This window comes from Pelmatolapia mariae, linkage group LG6, assembly GCF_036321145.2.
Source record: "Pelmatolapia mariae isolate MD_Pm_ZW linkage group LG6, Pm_UMD_F_2, whole genome shotgun sequence".
In the NCBI taxonomy this organism is placed as follows: domain Eukaryota; kingdom Metazoa; phylum Chordata; class Actinopteri; order Cichliformes; family Cichlidae; genus Pelmatolapia; species Pelmatolapia mariae.
The window spans coordinates 23665955-23686092 of NC_086232.1; the positions used below are offsets into that span (position 1 = coordinate 23665955).

At 44.4% G+C, this 20138-nt stretch overlaps 1 protein-coding gene across 4 annotated transcripts in view; it reads left to right on the plus strand.

Annotated features, from left to right (window-relative positions):
- The window catches only part of dlc1 (DLC1 Rho GTPase activating protein), an 84481-nt gene that overhangs the window by 60887 nt on the left and 3456 nt on the right, over window positions 1-20138 (plus strand). For 3 of the 4 annotated variants that reach the window (XM_063476243.1, XM_063476244.1, XM_063476245.1), the window contains 10 exons: window positions 7115-7186; window positions 8544-8625; window positions 9703-9766; window positions 11714-13353; window positions 14471-14650; window positions 16222-16381; window positions 17227-17434; window positions 17929-18145; window positions 18556-18670; window positions 19849-20064. In XM_063476243.1, the coding sequence (XP_063332313.1) occupies window positions 7115-7186; window positions 8544-8625; window positions 9703-9766; window positions 11714-13353; window positions 14471-14650; window positions 16222-16381; window positions 17227-17434; window positions 17929-18145; window positions 18556-18670; window positions 19849-20064 (2954 nt within the window). Of the gene's footprint in view, window positions 1-376; window positions 670-7114; window positions 7187-8543; window positions 8626-9702; window positions 9767-11713; window positions 13354-14470; window positions 14651-16221; window positions 16382-17226; window positions 17435-17928; window positions 18146-18555; window positions 18671-19848; window positions 20065-20138 lie in introns of those variants that run through there. The other variant, XM_063476246.1, reaches the window with a different exon arrangement.

Below are 20138 nucleotides of genomic sequence, written 5' to 3' on the forward strand. Positions count from 1 at the left end.
AATATATAACTCGGTTAATAACTTTAGTTTATCTACATGTAACATTTGTAAAATATATTTTACGGTTCTGGGCAAATACATTTGCAAATGAATTAGAAACTGATATCATCGAATGAAGTCGCCATTTGTAGCGGGGAACTCGTAACAGTTTGTGACTGTTTGTGCGTTTGGACACAAAGTTATGGCTCTGATCGTCAAACAAACTCCTGTCCCTGCACATTATGAACTGCAGAGGTTGTTCTGAGTGCGCCTGCATGTCTCCAGCTCCTTATCAGGTGTGGAGCAGCAGAGTGTGAGGGGGGGGGACGGGGTGGAGCCACGGCAGAGCTGCCCATTCCTAAAGCTTGAATCACACTTTACTCTCTCCATTCACATTCCTGCTGGGAACCGCTTCATTCAAGGTCCGGTGTGGTGTTGGGACGATTTGAAGATTGTGGAATTCTGTCTGCCGCAGCAAGATTAGTTAGGACCATGGAGCTACCGCTTTGCCCAACAGTCGGAGAACATTTGCACCCGATTCTCTAGTTTGCGTTTTATCTACAGTGGATTTATCATGCGGACTTCGTCCTAACGGTGGAGTAGATCTGACTGAGCTGTCTAGTCTGCCAGAGTGCAGCCGGGAGTTTGGTTTTATGGTGGAACTGAGACCTTAAAAAATGATACTGACACGTAAGTTCATTTCATTCTTCTTATCCACCGAACTGCGTTTAGATAAGTGATGGTTTTCAGTTTGTATGAATAACGTGTCCGTCCAGTGAAGCGGTTTCCTGTTCGTCGGGGAGTGAAGAGTTCCCAGAAGTGCACTTTTTAAAGGTTATTTTCGGAATTTAAGATTAAAACTTTTACTGCAGGTTTAGCTTTGAGTGGAGGTTTTGGATAAACCATCTTTGGGGCGCAGCGCTGCGGACTGTCAGAAATTCTCACAGCCTGACGCGTACGGAGTCCCGACCTCTGTTCACAATTCTCTGAATATGTCCGTTTTTTGTTGTTGTTTCTTTTGATTGTTTGTATGTTTGTTTATCGGTGACCTCCACAACACTAAATGGGGAATATTTTCTCACATAACCAAAAACCTACTGTAGGACTCCCCTTTTACGCGCTCAGCCAAGAAAAGTTTCTAGCAGAGCAGCGCACACTTCACTGTTAGAATCGATAGTAGTGATCAAACCTTCCCCAAAATGTGCCTAATTCAAGTAGCCTAATTGATATTGAATTGACTTTGGTTTTGAGATTATCCTGGGTATAGTACCAGCCCGCGACAGTGGTGCCATCCTATCGCCTCTAATTTGCTTAACTGCCTGCCTTTTGCCTGACGGCCGACCTTTTGCGAAAAGGAGGGGAGGGGGCGATATTGAGGGGGTTGCTTTGTGGCTGTTTAAAGTCCTGTTTTCAGTTTAGTTTTGGCAGGCTTAGCTTGATTTGTGTGCTTCTCCTTTGTCCCAGCCGTTTTCAGCGTTTGTTCCAACACATGGCTTCTTATCAGCTGCCTGAGGTTTGGAACAGATATGAGCGCAGTGAGGTTCAGTTGAGCCATAAAGGCATTAAGAACGTGCTCAAAGGCGCGCACGCACACAGTATATACTCATTTCCAGTCATTATGATGCAAGGTGAATGAACTTTATCTACAGTAACCACTAATCCAGGAATAGTATAATGCTGATATAATTCTACTATGCAAACTAGGAATAGAAGGACTATCCAATCAAATGTGTAATAGAGACCACTTTTTTTTTTCTTTTTAACTGTCTTTTTTCAAGCCTATGTGGGATGAGGTAAACCAGCTTGGATTGGGGTTGTTCTAAATGAAGGAAACATGCTTCATCTGGATTCTTTGTGAAACAGGAAGAAGCTGTGACCTTATCTGGAAGATTTACATCCAGCTGTTTTCTTCATGTCCTGTGAGAAAAGTCATATGTTCGCTGCTGCTCTCACCTTCCTTTGGCTGAAGGTACTGGGCTGTCCTGGGATCTGTATGTTAATGGATTGCTATCAGGGGAGGGAGGGAGGGAGGGAGGGAGGGGAGGGGTGCTGGCAGGTAGACTGTCATCTGGTTGCTGAAAGCTTCTCAGAAGCTTTGAATATGCCTGGTCACCTGATCCAGGGCTAGGGCCCTCCGTGTGGGCATAAATCTGTCGTCAGGGGGTCTTTGGGGTTAGTGCTGCGATGATCCATCTGGGACAGCCGTGTGTTTGCGTGTGGATGTGTTCGTGGATCCGTGCCTGCATGCCTGCGCCAGCTGGTGGTTGATAACTGGAATGGAGCATGTTAGTAACTTGATTATTTTTTTGTTTGTGTCAGTGGGATATAGCTTGAGAACAGCCAGATGGTAATATTCCTGGCACCATATCACTTAGCCAACAGCAAGGCCTTCTCTGTGAGCACCAGCTGTCTCCACCGTGGAATCACAAAACATGATACCCATCAGGAAAGAAAAAAAAATGTCCATCCTTACATTCCACTAGTGGAGCACAGGAGGGATTTTACATTGGTCACACTAAAAAAGCTGCAACGTCCAGTTGTTCTTGGGTTTTTTCACATGTATGTGTTGTGATTTCAATTTTAGTCTTTTACAGGCTTGTCCTTGTCAGTGCTTAGGTGAAGGACAAAAGCAAGGCAGCATTCAGGCTCTGGTGCTCTGCTTATTACGTCTGAGCCAGCCACAAAGTCTGGTCTGGTTTATCACATCACCTATATAAACCGACTTTGCGGTCCCTTTGGAACGACCCACTCTGAAATGAACTTCATTAGGATCTGACGACTGCTTTTTGGGTTGTTATGCAGTGGGCACTTGGAAACTCAGCAGTGATCAGATGACTCAAGATAAGCCACCTCAATTCACAACAGTGGTTAGTCAAGCATTATTCTCAGTCTGCCAACTTCAAAGCCCCAGCATCACTGTTAACTGTATAGAGACTCTTGACCTCCAGTTTGCTATAGGTGGGGGAGCAGCATCCTTTGTTTGCTTGCTGCTGACAAACTCCCACTGGAGCTGAGCATTCAGACTCAGCCAGCCAGACCCCGTTGCCTCCTGCACTGGGGGTGGGAGGTGGGGTGGGACTGTGGTCGGCAATTGTGAGAATTTCCTGCTACCGGAAGGGAGAGAAGAGAAGTGGCGAGCAGAGTTGAAATAAGTAGAGACAGCGCAGGAGATGAGGGTGAGAGCAGGGAAAAAGAAAGCAAAGAAAAGATGTGGTGGATAATTTTAGAAGTTGATACTCTGGGAAAGTGGGTAAAGCTTGACTGGCTGCTCACCAGATGAGCTTTGGCCAATGTGCAGGAGAAAAGATTCTCGTGATCCATATGAAATCTCTATTAGCATCAGCTTGGATCTTATTAGTTGTGTTATCTGCTGATAATCGTCTTCAGCTTTCCCAAGCGAGAGGGAGTGTGTCCCACTGAGTTGTCTTTGCGTGTTCAGATCAGTCAGGACTAGTGTGGAGCTGACTTGTCTTCATTTTTTGGCTATAAGATGACACATTCAGAAATCAATGTGGCTAATTATGTCAGAATATTGATTATTTGTTGGAAAGTCTAGACGAAGCCACCTCAAAGCCTCATTCCTTTCAGATGTTCTTGTCTGTTCTGAACTTGTGATTATCCAAGTGCTGCCTGCCCGTCACCTCGCCAGTGGTTCTCAAACTTGTTCTTAGAAGCTGAAAAAACAACACACCACAAATACCACAATGCAAAATGGAGCAAAGTATTATAGCAGCAAAGTTCTGTTTAGTTTTCAAATAAAAATCATACTTGGCTTCAGGCCTATTTTTTCCCCACTAATCATCAGTGGTCCCACTTGTAGTGGCCACAGTGTGCCAAACCAACCATGTGGCAACTGGCTTAAAAAAAAAGAAGCAGCCAAACATGGGAGAAGTTTGGCATAGTTATCTTTTCCAGTTGAGAATTGCATCATTAGCTCACACCCCGAGTTAATGGTACGAAGTTACAAGGTTCTCATAGAGTGGTGTACAATAAGTTTCCTTCAAAAGCAAGAAGATGAATCCTCCAGGAATTAGACTGAACATGATGAGATGTGAAGTGAGCTGGATGTAAATAGCTTGCCAGGACATGTAGTATTTTGAGTAGTGCCACTGGCTTTGAACCTTTGACTCACTCCATATGTGTTATCCCTTCTTGAGCCGACTTGGCACACACGTGCAGAATAACACGGTCATTATCAGGGTGATAAAACTCACTTTTCTGCTTTCTCACTGCAATGTTGAGGCTCTAAGTGGGTGCTGCAAGATATTTGTTTAGAGTGACTTTGTAGCCATCTTTAACCATGAGGACGTTTGGTAAGTACACACAATCGCCGGGACCCGTGTTTGTCTTGGCTGCCTCCCCGTCTATTATCTGGCCTGGAACAAATGAAGGTAGGGCTGCACAGCCAAGTGGTCGGTGGCCACTGCCGCGCTGCTAAGCTTTCTTCCTGTGAGAGAAGCAGGAAGAGGAAGTGAGGTAGTTCCCTGATCAGGGCTAGGGAACCAGGGTGGACAGTGAGTGAAGAAAAAATTTGAAATACACCCTTAAATCTTTTTCTATCGAAGCTAACATAAATGTTAAAGGCTAGGAGGTCTGTTTAAAGATGATGTTTTTATGGCCTGAGTTCCTGAGATATTCTTGTAAATTCCTTTTGTTGCTTTGTTGATCCGGCTTTTGATTCTTCCAGATGCATGTGAGTGCAAGTGGGTGCTGCTCTATTGTTAAGAATGTTTGTGCCAGATGCCCCATGCCCCTGTCCACTTCCTGTGGCCAAACAAAAGACAAAAATATTCTTGCTTTTACTCTGTGAATGAATGGACACAATGTAGCTCGGTGACAAATATTATTCAGTCGGATCCATCTGCGTGGTGAATGCTGCTGTCTTTATTTTATTTCCTCGGCACACTAAGTTCACATTATGTCACTGTAAAATAGATTTGACACACATTCTAGCCCAGTAGGGTGTGTCACTGGATAGCATCCCAGCAAAAGGCACTTATTGGCTCGCATAGCTCCTTTTCTGGGGACTGGAGGGGGGCGTGGGGTTGGAAGGCCAACCATGTGTTTGCATGTCTAATTTGCATTTCAATAGCTTTACTGTCTTTTGAGTGGTTTGTCTTTAAACATGAGGTTAGTCAATGCAAACACACACACACAGACTTACTTGTGCGCACACACGAACATTTATACACGAGCGAGCACAGGAATCTCTGGCCCTGTGCACTGCTTGCTTTCAAGAATGCTGGTATAATTATTGCTTGGTTTGTACTTTCCTCTGAGTTCACTACGCTCCAAAAATACTCAGCTGAAACACACACACACACAAACACACTTTTTCTCAGGCATACAGCTTCACATCCACAAGGAAAAATAGCGCACGTTTGACAAATAACGCCGAAGCGTAGTTGTTAATGTGCCATTTGACACTGCGGTGCGCGCTGGTGTCATGGTAGTTGTTTAAAGGAAGTTGGAGCCTCTGCAGTGGCAGTGGGGAGACTCAGTCTTGGTTGTGTCACACCTTGTTGTTAGTGGGTTTGTCTGCCGTCTAGGCTTGTTGTTGGTATGTAAATGTCGGTATATCGCTTAGTCCAGACCCTTTGCAGTTGTAGTCTTCCTTGACCTCTCTGTTTCTCGTTACTTTTCTTGCCTTTCAGCTTGTTCTCTTTTTGTGTTCTTGTGGGAAGATATATATAACGCGTGGAGCGATTTAGCTTTGAAATGGGGTGTAACTGCTTAACGAGTGAACCAAAGATATAATGCACTAAATCCAGTTTCTTTACGGGTGGTTATGATTAGCTAATTACACTCAGCCAGACACAGTAACCCAATTAAACTTGCCAGTGTAGCAGTTTGTAAAAGCAACAACTTTTGACTGTCCTCCAAGTCTTTTACTGGCTTTGTGCCTTGGGGGTGATCATGGCTCAACAGTTGGCAGTTTGTCTTGTAATCGGAAGGTTGCCGGTTTGAGCCCCAGCTCCGACAGTCTCACTCGTTGTGTCCTTGGGCAAGACACTTCACCCGTTGCCTACTGGTGGTCAGAGGGCCCGGTGGCGCCAGTGTCCGGCAGCCTCGCCTCTGTCAGTGCACACCAGGGCACCTGTGGCTACAATGTAGCTTGCCATCACCAGTGACTGAATGTAGTGTAAAGCGCTTTGGGGTCCTTAGGGACTATGTAAAGCGCTATACAAATACAGGCCATTTACCATTTTTGTCACTCAGGTTTTATTTCTCTCAAGGTTGATCTGCGTGTGTACTTGCTATCATTCTAGGAACTAGGACACTGTAAAACTCTTCTTTTGGTCTCCTGTCTTCAAACAGGTAGCTGCAGGGATAATGAAGCATTTATGGCGATTGGAGTCGTGCAGCCATTTGCCACATGTCATCTAAAAAGCTTTCACAGATAACTGGGAGACTTCCTCGTGGCGCCGGTGACACGCTATAGACCTCAGCTTGTGTTCTAAGGGAGTTATGGGAGAATTTGTTTGTCAGCCTTTAAGAAGTATGGAATAATGGCTTTTATGGAGAATCTGTACGAGTTCTCAGAATGACACATCTGAATGTTAAACTCCCTTTCCTATACTCATGCTAATCTTCAGAGTTTACTTGTGATGGTAACAGGAGGAAACAGATACTCTTAGACAACAAGCAAAGAAAATGTAACATGTTAATACTTTAAGGAATAAATGTTTTCCGTGGATGCAGATCCACGGCAACCATTGTTCGTGTCACGCGAGGAAAAGGTTAGGCAACGTTTTCTGTCAGAGATATGTGACTCCACTGCATTACCTAGCTAAGAAGCTTAAGTGGAAGACACTTGAGAGTGTGATGGTGTGAAGTTTGCATGTATGTTGCTCTTAGCTCTAGAAACATGTGAGAGGCGTGCGTGACGGAGTGTTAGATAGCTAATAAGGTCAAGGAGTTCACATTTGATAAGCTGCTAACATGCTGGAGGGTTCCAGAGTGTTTTCTTGGATTGGTGTTTAAACTTGATAACTTTATTAAATGATGTTTCATTTACACTCGTGATGTTATTACAAAAGCCACGCTCATGTCTTTTCATGTTACTACACGCTTTTTGACATGATGCTGTTCTTCTGTAACCCTTAACATGTGTTTCACTTGTTCTTCTCCATAGAGATCGAAGCCAAAGAGGCCTGCACGTGGCTCCGAGCTGCAGGGTTCCCTCAATACGCCCAACTTTATGAAGGTAAGGAGCACTAGGAGACACCGCGGCCCACTCAAAACTGGTACATGACTGATGGGTTTGGGTTTTATCACTTTGCAATAAGAATAATTTTTATATTTAGTTTTAAAAATTCAAAACTTAAAAACTTCTGCAGACACACAGCTTAACATTACAGAAGAGCAAATGAGATGTCTGTGTGGGTTTTTTTTTTTTTTGCTCTACATCCGTAAAGAAATCCATGTAAGCCCCAGCAAGCTGTACTGTATTGCAAACATTGCCTATGCTTTGAATATAGTGTAACCTATATAATTATAGCTTTCTGCTCCATCTAAAGCTACACCTGCAATGACAACTGCTTGACAAAGAGTACTTTGCATGACCCTTGAAATATAAATAAGCACCAAAGTACATAAAACATTCTTCACTCCTTGTAGGTCTTCTTAGCTATACTACTGCATGCCAGGGGCATACCAGTTCCCTTTATGTAATTACAGAATGATGACAGCAGTACCGAGCTGCCATTGTCAGCAGGTCACTGCTTATTTCCACTTAACTGTGAAAGGTTTCCTATTTGAGTTTCTGTACAGGTGTTGAGACCTTTCAGACAAAAAAAAAAAAAAGCAATACAAAAGTGCTGAAAACTGCGCTTGACTCATTTGTAGTAGTAGTAGGAATTGCTCTGTTGATACGTGACACATATTTCCCTCCCTTATTTCCATAGGAGATTCTTTATTGTCTGTGCCGTCGAGACTATTGCCCCACTAAAGATAGGCAGACTGATAGGCCTGCTCCAGTACAGTACAGGTTAAAGGTGCTGGCCCCATGATAGCATTTTCTTATCAACGTGACCCCTGAGGGTTTGGATGCAACAGTCCCATTTTGGGTTGGTCCGACATTCCAGAAAACCTTGTAATATCCAGTTGGTCATTCTTGGCATTCAAGACAGAATTTTAAGGCATACTCACTCTGCTTTTACCAGCCCAGCAACTGGGCGAACAAGTGACCTTGTTATTCAGGTAGACCAGAGAGAAAGAGCGAGAAGCAGAAAAGGAAGCGGGACCTCTGAGCCACATTGGAGTACCTATTGTCATTCTTCAATCAGTCCCCTGTTCTCTCCCCCTGTGCTGCATATCCCCCCTGCCTGCTGGGTCTGAAAGCTGCAGCTGTGTTTGTTTGGTCGACTAAGACGCTACTTCCTCTTTTAGCTTTTAATCAGGGCTGTATGGGTGGGTGGGAGCGAGAGGGGGAAGGTGGGTGTTTGAGTAGGTGGGTGTCTTTGGAGCTGAGGGTGGTATCTTTTAGTTTTATCTGAACATACTGATCCAATCAGTGGCAGGGAGATGCCCTCACATAACCTGACTCACTTCTCTCTCTTTAGACGCCCAGTTTCCCATTGACATTTCTTCAGTCACCAAGGACCACGACTTCCTCGATCGGGATGCTATTGAGGCTCTCTGCAGGTGAGATTACAAGTCATGCTTAAAACCCTTCATACGCCTTTTATCTTTCTTTTGATGGTATGTTCCTTTCTTCTTGTTCCTCATCATCTTCTCTCTCTCTCTCTTTTTTGTACTATCACTACTTTTCCCTCTGATGAAACCATGAGGGCATGACTTCAAAAAGAGCCATGCTTTGGAAAGTTACCGATGAGATAAAAGAATCGCACGATAAGCAACCGTGCACTTCCCCTCCCTGTTTGGTTTCACTATGTTCTTACCTTCTTCTTCCTTTATTTTCTTCTTTGTCTGGGACTGATAGGGTTTATCTTAGCCGTTAGAGTCTTTTGTACCATCCTCCCAGGCACATATCTTTCTCCTTACATCACTGCATCTTTCTTTTTATTTTGTAGGGGAAACAAAAAATTAGACTGCAATTGCTCCCTAAAACATAAACATTTAAAAGCTTTGTGAGCCTTCATTTTATATGTGAAGTGATCCAAATGGTTGCAGTTATCATTGAAGAGGACTGGGTTTGCATTCTAGGTTTTCCCCCTGCCATCCTTTTTAGCATATGAGGAGGGGACTAATGGTTCTTTAATGGACTCAGCCTCTTCATCAGAACTCGATCCTTAAGTAATAAACCACAGCAGGTGTTCCCCCATACATCTGGAAGCTATCATCTCAGTGTCTCCTCTTTTGGCAGCATTCATCCCTTCCCCACATCCGCAGCTATCCTTGAGTTCCCATCACTTCATCTCTCCATTGTTACATGATCTACTCTGAGAGCTCTTCAGAGGTTGGACCTCCTTCTCCAGGTGGCTAAAGGGATAATCTTTCTGTCCCCTCCCCGAGGTTGCGTCGGCACTCCAGCAGATTTCATTCTCTTTGCCCTCCATCCTTCTCTTCCTGTCCACGTAGGGATTATCCCTCCGCATCTCATTAGCCAGACTGGATGCACCCCAGCTCCTTTTTGTCTTGTTTCATCTTTCCTTCCTTTACACATCCTCTCCTTGTGTTCTAGTGAAAGTTGGTGAGGTTTAATATTTAAAGCCCACGCAATTCAAATCTAACCAGTTGTGCGTGTGTTTGTGTTTGCAGGAGACTGAACACCCTCAATAAGTGCGCTTTAATGAGACTGGAGATTTCGCCACAAAGAAAAAGAGTAAGTCTACATGCAAGCACTTGAACTACCCTCCTTTGTGAAAAGCCACTTTGCACATCTCCTTATCCACAGTTGCACCGCCTCACCTCAACCCACAGTTCGCACTTGGCCACAGGGCAAAGCTGCATTTTCTCTCATCTCGTTTAATGAGAAGGCACCTGTTGAGTTCATTTCTATACCAAATGGGTTGTGGGATAGTAGGGGAAGGGAGGAGAGCTTTAATGTCTAAATGAAGGGGTTTCTTTGACCAAAACTCCCCCATTCACTTAAAGTATGCTCACCTTCTCTCTCCTAAAATACTTCCTCATATTTATACATCTTTCAGTGATTTCAGAGGTATTATAAAGGTATGTTTTCAAACAGTTTTTCACACCAATTAAACCCCCACCAATACCAGCTCTTAAATGTCTCTTTTAAGGAAGCCGTCCCAGTGGAAAGTGTTTTTCCTCAGGATAATTATGTAAAAATCCCACTTTTAGACCACTCATGTTTCAATTAAAGCAGAAAGTCTAGACTGACAGACACTGTCACTTTGTGACAAGAATTTCTCTGTTTTCTACAAATCAAGCAAATCTAATGCCCTTAAGGGCTACATAGGAAGATCCTTGTTCTATGCGTGGTGGTATTCATTAGGATGACCCTTTCTGTGTCACCTTTCATTTCAGGAGTCAACAGAGAAGAGCAGAGGAGTCAAAGAGGTTATTTGCCTCCTCGACTCCTCCGCTCTTGCGGGACAACAGCCTCCCACCCCCACGCCCAGACAGCTTAGGAATGCATTGATCTCGTCACGTCTTTACATTCCCTCTCTTAAATCTCCATCTCCTCGTCTCCCGTTCTTCGTGGTTTGCTCGTACTGTCTGCTGATTATAAGAATAGCTTTCATTCTGCGACCTCATTGATGTGGCAATCAGAGTATCCAATCAGTATGATTTGCTGGGTGGATGGTAAAAAATGGTTCCAGCTATGATCACCAGTGAGTGCTGGTTATCTCTCATTACAACCAGAATAACTGGAGAAACAGGCTATGGTCGTATAGAGCAGTGTCGCCAAAATTACTAAATTGTTCTTTTTAGGTGAATGCTCTTTGCACCAGGAAAGATCATAATCTTTATTCACTTTTATTTGAAACTAAGCCTATAATAAAGCCCTTTGTGAACTCTGAAAATGATGATTTTTTTTCTTTTTCAATCAAAGTGCTTATCTCCAGGATCCTTCATAAAGAAACTTCATTTATAAGTTTTTTGGTGTTCTAATGAGTTCAGATTTTAGATTTGAGGCCTGTGTTTGACTTTGATTGTATAGTATAGACGTCAGTTTGGTAGGTGGGTTGCATAAGAAATTTTAAAATATATCAGTGACGGCGCTTCTTTTACTCTCAAACCATGAGTGCCTGTGCACAAACAGATAACGACTGTGTAGGTGGGTGTAGGCGGGGGGGTGACCCCAGTCTGGCCGGCTACATTGAGAGCTATGGGGTCAAAATGGAAGTTCCTCAACGCCCTTCGGGGTCTGAGACAGATTAACCAAACTGGGGGAGGTGTGTGCATTTTTGTAAAGGTTCATATGCATTAAATGTGACTCAACAATGGCCAATTTATTCTACTTATTTTTCTGAGGTTTTCTGGCTGACCATGAATATAATTACCTCATGCTTCATGCTAAAATTTATACATGTCTTCTTATAAAAGGCCTTGTGTTATGGAAGCTTTTGACAGCCATTGTATATAATTATATTTCATGTAGGTTAAAATTAGATCCATTCTAAAATAAGTTCCATAACTGCAGAAAGTTTCCTGGATCAAGGTGAGGAATGTTGGAAAAGAAGCGGAAAATGTGGCAGTGAATAATGTCACCAACTGTTTCTCTCCCTCCCTCTCTTTTTTCCCCTTCTCTCCTTGCTATTCCTTTCTCTCCCCTCTCCCTTCCTTGGCCCCCCTATTCATTCAGAGTGAGGACTCAGATGAGGATGAGCCTTGTGCCATCAGTGGACGCTGGACCTTCCAGAGGGACAGCAAGCGCTGGTCTCGGATGGAGGAGCTGGAGGTTTTCTCCGCGCTGCCCACAGATGCCTGCCAGCCCCCTTTTCCCAAGGACCAAGCATCCCAGAAGGGCAAGCTCACCCTCCGAGAAGGCAACAGCTCGGAGAGTGTGCTGACCGACCTCAGTGAACAGCCCGAAGTCGGCTCCATCCACAGCAGTGGGAGTGGAGGGAGAGGAGAAGAGAAGACCCACGGTGCTGCTCTGGTAAACGAAGCTGTGCCCCCTAATGCCACCCGTGCCAGCTCAGTAGCTAGCATGTGTTCATCGTCAGGCACGGGTGGGTCAGGATGTGCCAATGAGGACTCTCTGTCTGACGGGTTGCCTCCATCGCCCCTAGAGACCCTCAGGCAGTTCACCTTCGATGTAAAGACGGGGGTTGCTGGACGAGGGGGAAGTCTGGACCGAGGATCCGGCAGCAGCAAAAGCACACGTTCAAGAGCTAAGAGCTTTCTCAAGAGGATGGAGAGTCTGCGGCTCCGCAGTGGCAGTTCCTCTAAGAGAAAGAAGAAGGGGGGCACCAGCGGAGGCAAAATAGAAATCAGCGGCCCTGTCGTCAAAGAGGGTCTCGATGATGACAAACTGCGGAGGCTCAACTGCGTGGATATCTCCAGTCTCAACCTCAACCAGAATCTTAATCACCATCGCAATCCTGCCCAGACTATGACACTTAACCGCAATCGCTCTGTATCCTACTCCACTCAGACCAGCAACGGAAGTACTGGAAGTACTGGGAGCAGCCAGTCGGAAGCTAGCAGCGGGAGTGCGGTGAGCACACCGAGCCCAGTGACTCGAGCTCGCAGCCACAGTGCGGCGGCGACCTCCAGTAAGCGAGGGGGCATGTATTTGGAAGGTTTTGATCCTTTCAGCCTCCTGCAGCAAGCTTCAGATCAGAAGCAAGCTCCCAAATCTGCCCCACCCATCCCCTGCCACGCTAGTAATGGGATGACAGTTGATGAGCAGAACCGCAAGAACAACTACAGCGTGCAAGACAACAGCAGACAAGTGGAAGAGGAAGAGGAGGGCATGATCTTTTTCTATTTACCAGAAGGCCATAAGCCTGGAACCTTTCCCAAGGCCCTCCAGGATGGGAGTTCACGCACTAATGATAATGGAAACTCTGTGATCCTCAGGGGACGGCACAGCAGACGTCAACGCCGTGGCTCATCGGGCTCGGTCGACAGCCGTCTGAGTTTTTATGACAACGTCCCTTATACAGAGAGAGAGGAGGGAGAGGAGGAAGAGGGGGATGAGCACAAATTAGAGGAAGTGCTTCAACACGTCAGCGGCCTGCAGCGTTTCGTTAATGCCTGGTCTGAGGATGCGGCCGGTGAAGAGGAGGAGGAGGAAGATGAGGAGGAAGAAGGCGACTCGGATTCAGCGCTGGACTCGGCCTCCCCGTGCCCGTCCTCTCCTCTGCAGAACCGCCTGGAGGAGGCCGAGAACGGAAGCGACCAAGACAGCACAGGAAACCCCTTGGGCGAGGGGGAAGAAGGAATGAGGGAGAGAAGAGACTCTGGTGTCGGAGCATCTCTAACCCGAACCAGCAGGTGAGGGAAGAAAATTCAAAACCATCTTTTTACAAACGCAGATCATCAATGAAGGGTCGGTTCATCCAGATTTTGATAAAAAAAATCAGAGGTTTGAAATCCTTACATTTTATAGTAAGGTGCAAACATGCCAGATTAGAGTACGTTTGGTCATCAGGGATGTCTAATTCACTTTACATTATGGGGCACATACAGCCCACTTTGATTTTAAGTGGGTCGAGCAGTAAAACCCCTCTTCTTTTATCAATGTAAAGACGTTTAACTACATTTAATACCTGAGATGTAAGAAAAAGAAGTGCAGTTTCAACACAATGTCTCTTTTTCTACATGATAAAGAAATGCTGTATAAATAACTGTGGGGGAAATCTTTATTTGGAGCCAAAACTACAGGTAAAAGTCCAAAATTTATGCTATCCTTCACATATTTTCTTAAGCTATCGAGTGAGCCAGATTGAAGTCTTTGCCAGGCCAGTTCTGGCCCTCAGGTCCATTTCATACCCCTGCCCTAGATTAAACAGCAACTTTGACTCTAAATAATTCACAGACCACACTGTTAGCCATTCTCAATTACAATTACAATTTCATGCATTTTTTTTATATAAAAAAAATTTTATGTGCTACTTTTAGTTTTAATACTAAGCAGAAAGTCTCATGCTGCCAGTCTTTCTTCTGTAAAAGGACAAAGCAAACCTGAATGCAGCACTGAGGTACCAACAAAAAGAGTTTTACATAAAAAGTGACAGCATAGGATAAACAGGGGGACACGCTGAGACTTCTCTCCTTATGTAATGCTACCGAGCATTTTGGAATGCTGCTTGGTTTCCATGGGGACCGTTCCTGTGCTTTCAGGAATTCACAGGCAGACTTACGTTCGGCGGGCTTTTAGTCTCAAAGACAATCTCTTGATTGATGTGTACATAAGTCCTTGTAATCCCCAAACTGATCACTTGGCACATAACAACTACAAATACTGTGTGTGGCCGTGGGTTTTATTGTCTACGTTTATGCATGAACAAAAGCATGAGGCAGATCCCGAGGGTTAAACTTGTTCTTTGTCAATCGTCATTATTCTTCTCACATCTCAATTTGTGCTCTGCTCTTCTCCGATGTACTCCAGACCACAGAAACTCCGCTGGCCCAGCTTCCAGAACTCCCATCGGCCCAGCTTGGCCTCCGCCCAGCTCCAGATTAGCTGCCAGTCTGTGCTACAGATGAATCTGCTGCAGAAGCTCTCCCTTCTGCAGCTCACTGCTCTACTGGAGAAACACACTCCTACAAACAAACATGGCTTCAGTTGGTGAGTGGACTGTAGGGAAGGCTTGTGGACGGGAAATGGAGGGTGAAAGCATTAAGAAGTGTTTTTCTTTCTTTCTTTCTTTTTAAAGCTTCATGTGAAATGGCTTCTGCCACTGCCATATTGTTCCTCTAAGTAATGCCCTTTAATATACCCATTCAGCCAGCTATTAACCCTCTCAATCCTACCCATCTCCAAATCCTCTCCATCTGCAGGTTGTTGTATAGTGTGGGGATGGCTGTCCACAGAGGTTGGGTTTCACATTCTTTTCCCAGGCACATAATTGCTGGGAAGGGGCGTACATAGTCTTTTTCTCAACGGGGCAATCATGGCAGTTCACACGCGAGGTGTTGAGCTCGAGGCTGAAAAGAGCTGTCCTTCCAAACTATCTTCTGTACCACTTCTAAGCTTAAGGTCTGGGCTAATTTTCTGTGCGCTCGTTTATTTCTTCATTCTTGCTTTTTTATCTTAAATTGAACACTTGGGGGGGGGGGAATGTGAAATGGACAATTTCATGAAATTCCCTGAAATGAAAGCAGCTGAATGTCACTGAACATTCTTCACATTACAGTAGACTGAAGTGTCATTGTGCTAAATTGCTATAAACCAAATTGCTACCTAGAATTGGCTGTTTTGAAGAAGCTAAAGTTAAGGAAAAAGAATGACTAGAAGTGGAAAAATCACATTAATTCTGTGTTATTTTTCTGCTCGAGGCTTTCTTTTAAACGGGAATAGAAGGCGTTATGACAGTCTTATGACAGGTCGAGGCTCACTGAAAGACAGTGTCCAATTGTTGGCCACTGGAGGCCCACAACATAGTCAGAATTCTGCCCGGGATCATAACATGCTCTTTTTTTTCTTCTTCTTGTTTTTTTTTGTCTAAACCGTGCTTCTAAGAAGCACTCCGAGTCTTGTGAACCCCAGCACTTACAAAGATGCACTTGTCCTGAGTCACGCATAACATCTCTGTGCAAAACACACTCACACCCATGCAGACAGATACTCAGCCATAAATCTGCGGGCACATTCTTGTGAAACGGTCAGGGTTGTATGTTTCAACTCTGGGTTTGTGGATGGAGACTTGCTGTTCACTAGGAACCAAATGCTTGCACACAAGCTCGCCCAGAGTGACAAATCTGGAGACGGACGTCGCCTGGAGATGTACAAAGAAGCGGGTTTGTACATCTCCTGTCCTCGATCCCCATTTTTCCCTTACCTTTTTACCCAGGCCCCCCGTAACCCTGCAGATGGACCTCTGCACTGGCTCGCTTTCACACTCGCCTTGCACACACATAAAAGGCTCAAGCGCTCTGTGATAAAAGGCCTAATTGGATTTGTTTGAGTTTTACATTGCATCTGAACTTAAAATAAACCATTTGATGCATTTCTGACGCGGTGGTGATTCAATTTTCTGTGTATGAATAGGTGTTTGTGGAATGTCTGTGTTAGCCCTGATTACTGTGATGTGTTTTTGTTGATTACAGTCTAGGCTCTCAGTTAGTAAAGAGAGAATGAAGGTATGTCATTATAATGTTGACCCATTTTAAAGATCCAAATTTGTGTGTATGCTGCAGGGCTGTGCCGAAATTTATGAAGCGCATCAAGGTGCGCGACTACAAAGACAGGAATGTGTTTGGTGTGCCACTACAAGTCATCGTCCAGCGGACGGGACAGCCCCTGCCTCAAGGAATTCAGCAGGCCATGCGCTACTTACGAAATCAGTGCCTCGACCAGGTAATATATAGTACAGAAATATGCACAGATGTATGCAAAACCTTTTTATACACTGGAATTGCAAGTTTACATGTAATGGCCACCTCAGCTTTAGCTTTAAGTACTATTTTAGCTAACTTGTTTTCTTTAAGCTACTCAAACTGCATAAAATCTCAATTTAAATACATGTGCACATTTCTCTTGGTGTTACATAACATGAGGCAGGGAATCGGAAAAAGTCTGATGCCCACTCAGTCAGTGTGTAAACACTTTCTGTGTGCCAGGGGAGAGTCAGTGTGCGGCAGCTCAGTCACCTGTGTCGCTTTAATCTATACCCAGTCTGTCACAGTCTGTGCATTTATAAAGGAAGGAAAGGTGCAGTCAAATTGAAAAATGGCTTTTAATATGGCATCATGCAAAAGAGAATGATGGCTTTCTTTTCAAGGACAGACAAAGTGCCTCTGTTTGGAAGTTTGAAAGCTCATGGAAAATATTCAGTGGACAAGCCAGCAGTCTTCTTCTTTTCTCCTCCCCAACATTGCCATTTCACACAGCCTTAAAAGGCCATTGATGAGGTCCTATACAGCATTCACTACAAGAATGCCTACTGGCTGTTGTTGGAGCTCCTTGTAAATACAGTCAACAGGATCTGTTGTGATGTAACCATATTCACTGTAAGCTGCGGATTTGTGGATAAGTCAAGAATGTTATTTTCCTAACGCGACAGCCTAACGCAATAAAAGACGTGTGTGTGTGTGTATTTGTGAGAGTCATTTTTGATACTCTTTGATCAGGGACTTTATAGTTCAAAGGTTTCTGCACCGTATGTGAGACGTAACCCTTTTCTTCTTTGTTTCCCCGCCCAGGTGGGTCTTTTCAGGAAATCGGGCGTAAAATCTCGTATCCAAGCCCTCCGTCAGATGAATGAAGCGAGCGGCGCCGACGGGGGAGGAGTCAACTACGAGGGCCAGTCAGCTTATGACGTTGCCGACATGCTGAAGCAGTACTTCAGAGATTTACCAGAGCCCTTGCTTACCAGCAAACTTTCAGAGACCTTCCTGCAGATCTATCAGTGTAAGAAGACACAAAACACAGAATATGTTCTTCCAGGCTCGTCTACGTCGTTCCTCGCGCAGCTTGATGTATGCAACTGCACAGCTGACATACTTTGTTTTAGATGTTGTAGCCATAGAGCTGTAAAAACACATGAGACAGATGAGCACACATCTGTGGACGCTACACCGTTTGTGTAAGGTGATGTATGAGAGGTCAAGCATATAGTGGACCCATACATATGAGCTTATGTAACATAGCTTATGTAACAGGTCAACACAGATCCCATCATAACTCGTTTTTGGCAGGTAATTGGAGGCCCGATACGGTCTACTTCCTGAATTAAACAACAGCTGGAAAAAAAGATGACAGGATGTAGTATGACAACAGATATTAGTACTGACTGACTCCTTGAACTTTTAATTTTATATATGATAATGTTATTGTGGAGCTAAATAAATTCATGCTAAATTGAACTGAAAAGGAATGATGATGGAGTCCATGTTCTTCTCCAGACATGCCTAAAGAGCTCCGCCTTCAGGCAGCTCGCGCTGCTGTGCTGCTCCTGCCGGATGAGAATCGAGAGGCGCTCCGGACGCTGCTGTGTCTGCTCAGTGATGTGACGGCCAGCGTGGCTGAGAATCAGATGACTCCCACCAACCTAGCAGTTTGTCTGGCCCCATCCGTTTTCCACCTCAACACGCTTCGACGGAAGGAGAGCTCCTCGCCGAGGTGTGTGTCTGAGCACGCGCCGTTGTAATCGGTTCAGTTTCATGAGGTCACTGCCTTTAATCAACATAGTTATTGTTGCAGCATCTTGCATAAGGGCGCAATATGCCTGTGTAGTTTTGGAAAACAGGAAAGGGTCGCTCCAAACTAGCACGAGGGCAGAATAGTGTGGGAGAGAGCAAAGCCGGTGAGAAGAGGAAGGGAGAGAGACAGAGGAAATAGAAAGGTTACATAAACGTCCAGACCTAATTAAAAAAACACATGCATTGTTCCATTTTTTGACACTTCTAGGTGAGGGTTTATCAGCTTTATACAGCTAAACCGTTTCCTCCAGTTTTTTTTTTACTTTTCTTTTGTGGTGATTGCTCTGATTAGCCTCATTATGTCTTCTTCTTTTTCCTTCTTTTCCAAAGGGTGATGAACCGGAAGCAGACACTCGGAAAGCCAGACCAGAGGGACCTGAATGAAAACCTTGCTGCCACTCATGGCCTGGCGCACATGATCCAGGAGTGCAGGAAACTCTTTAGGGTCAGTGATTAAAAATCGTGAAGCAGAACCTGTGCAGCAAACTCTTCACTTTTAAAGTTAGCTTAAAAAATAAAAGCAGAATGAGTTACTGGCTACTACCTTCACAGTAAACTGCCATTTAAGGTAACGAGGGTATGTTTGCTGACAGAATAAATGTCACCTCCGGTTTCCTGCCGCATACCTCGTGTCCCTGCGTTTGTCCTGTCAACAAACAGAGTCCCAGTTATGTAAGGCATTGATCCAGTTCATGCAGTTATTTGTTCAAGAGGAGTTTGGATTATGGAAAGTGAACGTGCTACGGGGGGCTGAATGCCTATGTTGTCCAGAGCTCTGTTCATGTAAACGCCTCCAAAACTCTAGCATAGTATCACAGGGGTCAGAAATCCATAAATTCATGTCAGTGAGATTTGGCATCTCCACACGGATAGCACAACAGGAAATAATCAGCAAAACTACAACATTACAGATCCAATTAAAACTGACATTAAGCCAGAAATGTGCTTTGCCTTGTGCCAGCTTCTCTGGACATGGTAGAGTAAATGCTAAAAGGCTGCACACTGTGGGTCATTAAGATCATTTAAAATTCTATTAGACTGTGGAAAGGCTTCCTGCTTTCCTGTCATGGTCACATTGCACAAGTAAACCGAATTACCCTCCTTAAATGATTTCTTTAATTACATTTGCATTTGCTTATGGAGGTTTTTTAAAGGGAAGATGGACGATAACACTGTCAGGATGCAATTAACAATGGGAGATATGAAGGAGACTATATTGAGGATAAACTAGGCAAACACAGGATGTGTTTCCAGTTTGTTTAATGGGATTAATGTAATAATGACAAAGCCTAGCCAGAAAAACCATGACTTCAGTGTTAATCACTTATTCAGAAATGCTTTGAGATCTTTAAAATCAGACCTGTTTTACATAATAGTTTTTTCCCCCACAGTAAGCTCAGACTGCCAATCATATTTTTAGTGAAGGGGGTCTTAATTAATTTTTTAGTTTTTTCTCTGAAGTTTTCTTTCCCATGTTTCAGTATTAAGCAGTGCTTTGTTTTCTCTAACATCAGTAGGAATTGTAGAAGTCTGTCAAACCAAAAGATATTTCTTTATCCTAAACTCTAACAGACTAAGCAGATGAATAATTGTTCTAACCATCCATCTCCCCTTCTCTCACAGATCCCAGAAGAAATGAATCGCTGCAGAAACTCGTACATGGAGCAGGCTTTGCTGCCGCAGCGCTTGGAGGAGCTTGCAGGTGAAGAGGCTGCGCATGGAGGCTACAGGGCGTACCTACAAGATAGCCTGGACACTCTCCTCAAAGAGGCTAAAGACAAGTTCAAAGGATATGACAGCTGCTCCACGCCAGAGCATGCTGACCTGGCATATAGGAAGGTAGGTCCTCTTTCTCTAGGTCCCCTTAAATGTCATCTGTTCAGCCTGCGCGGCTACTTTCAGTCTGGAAACAT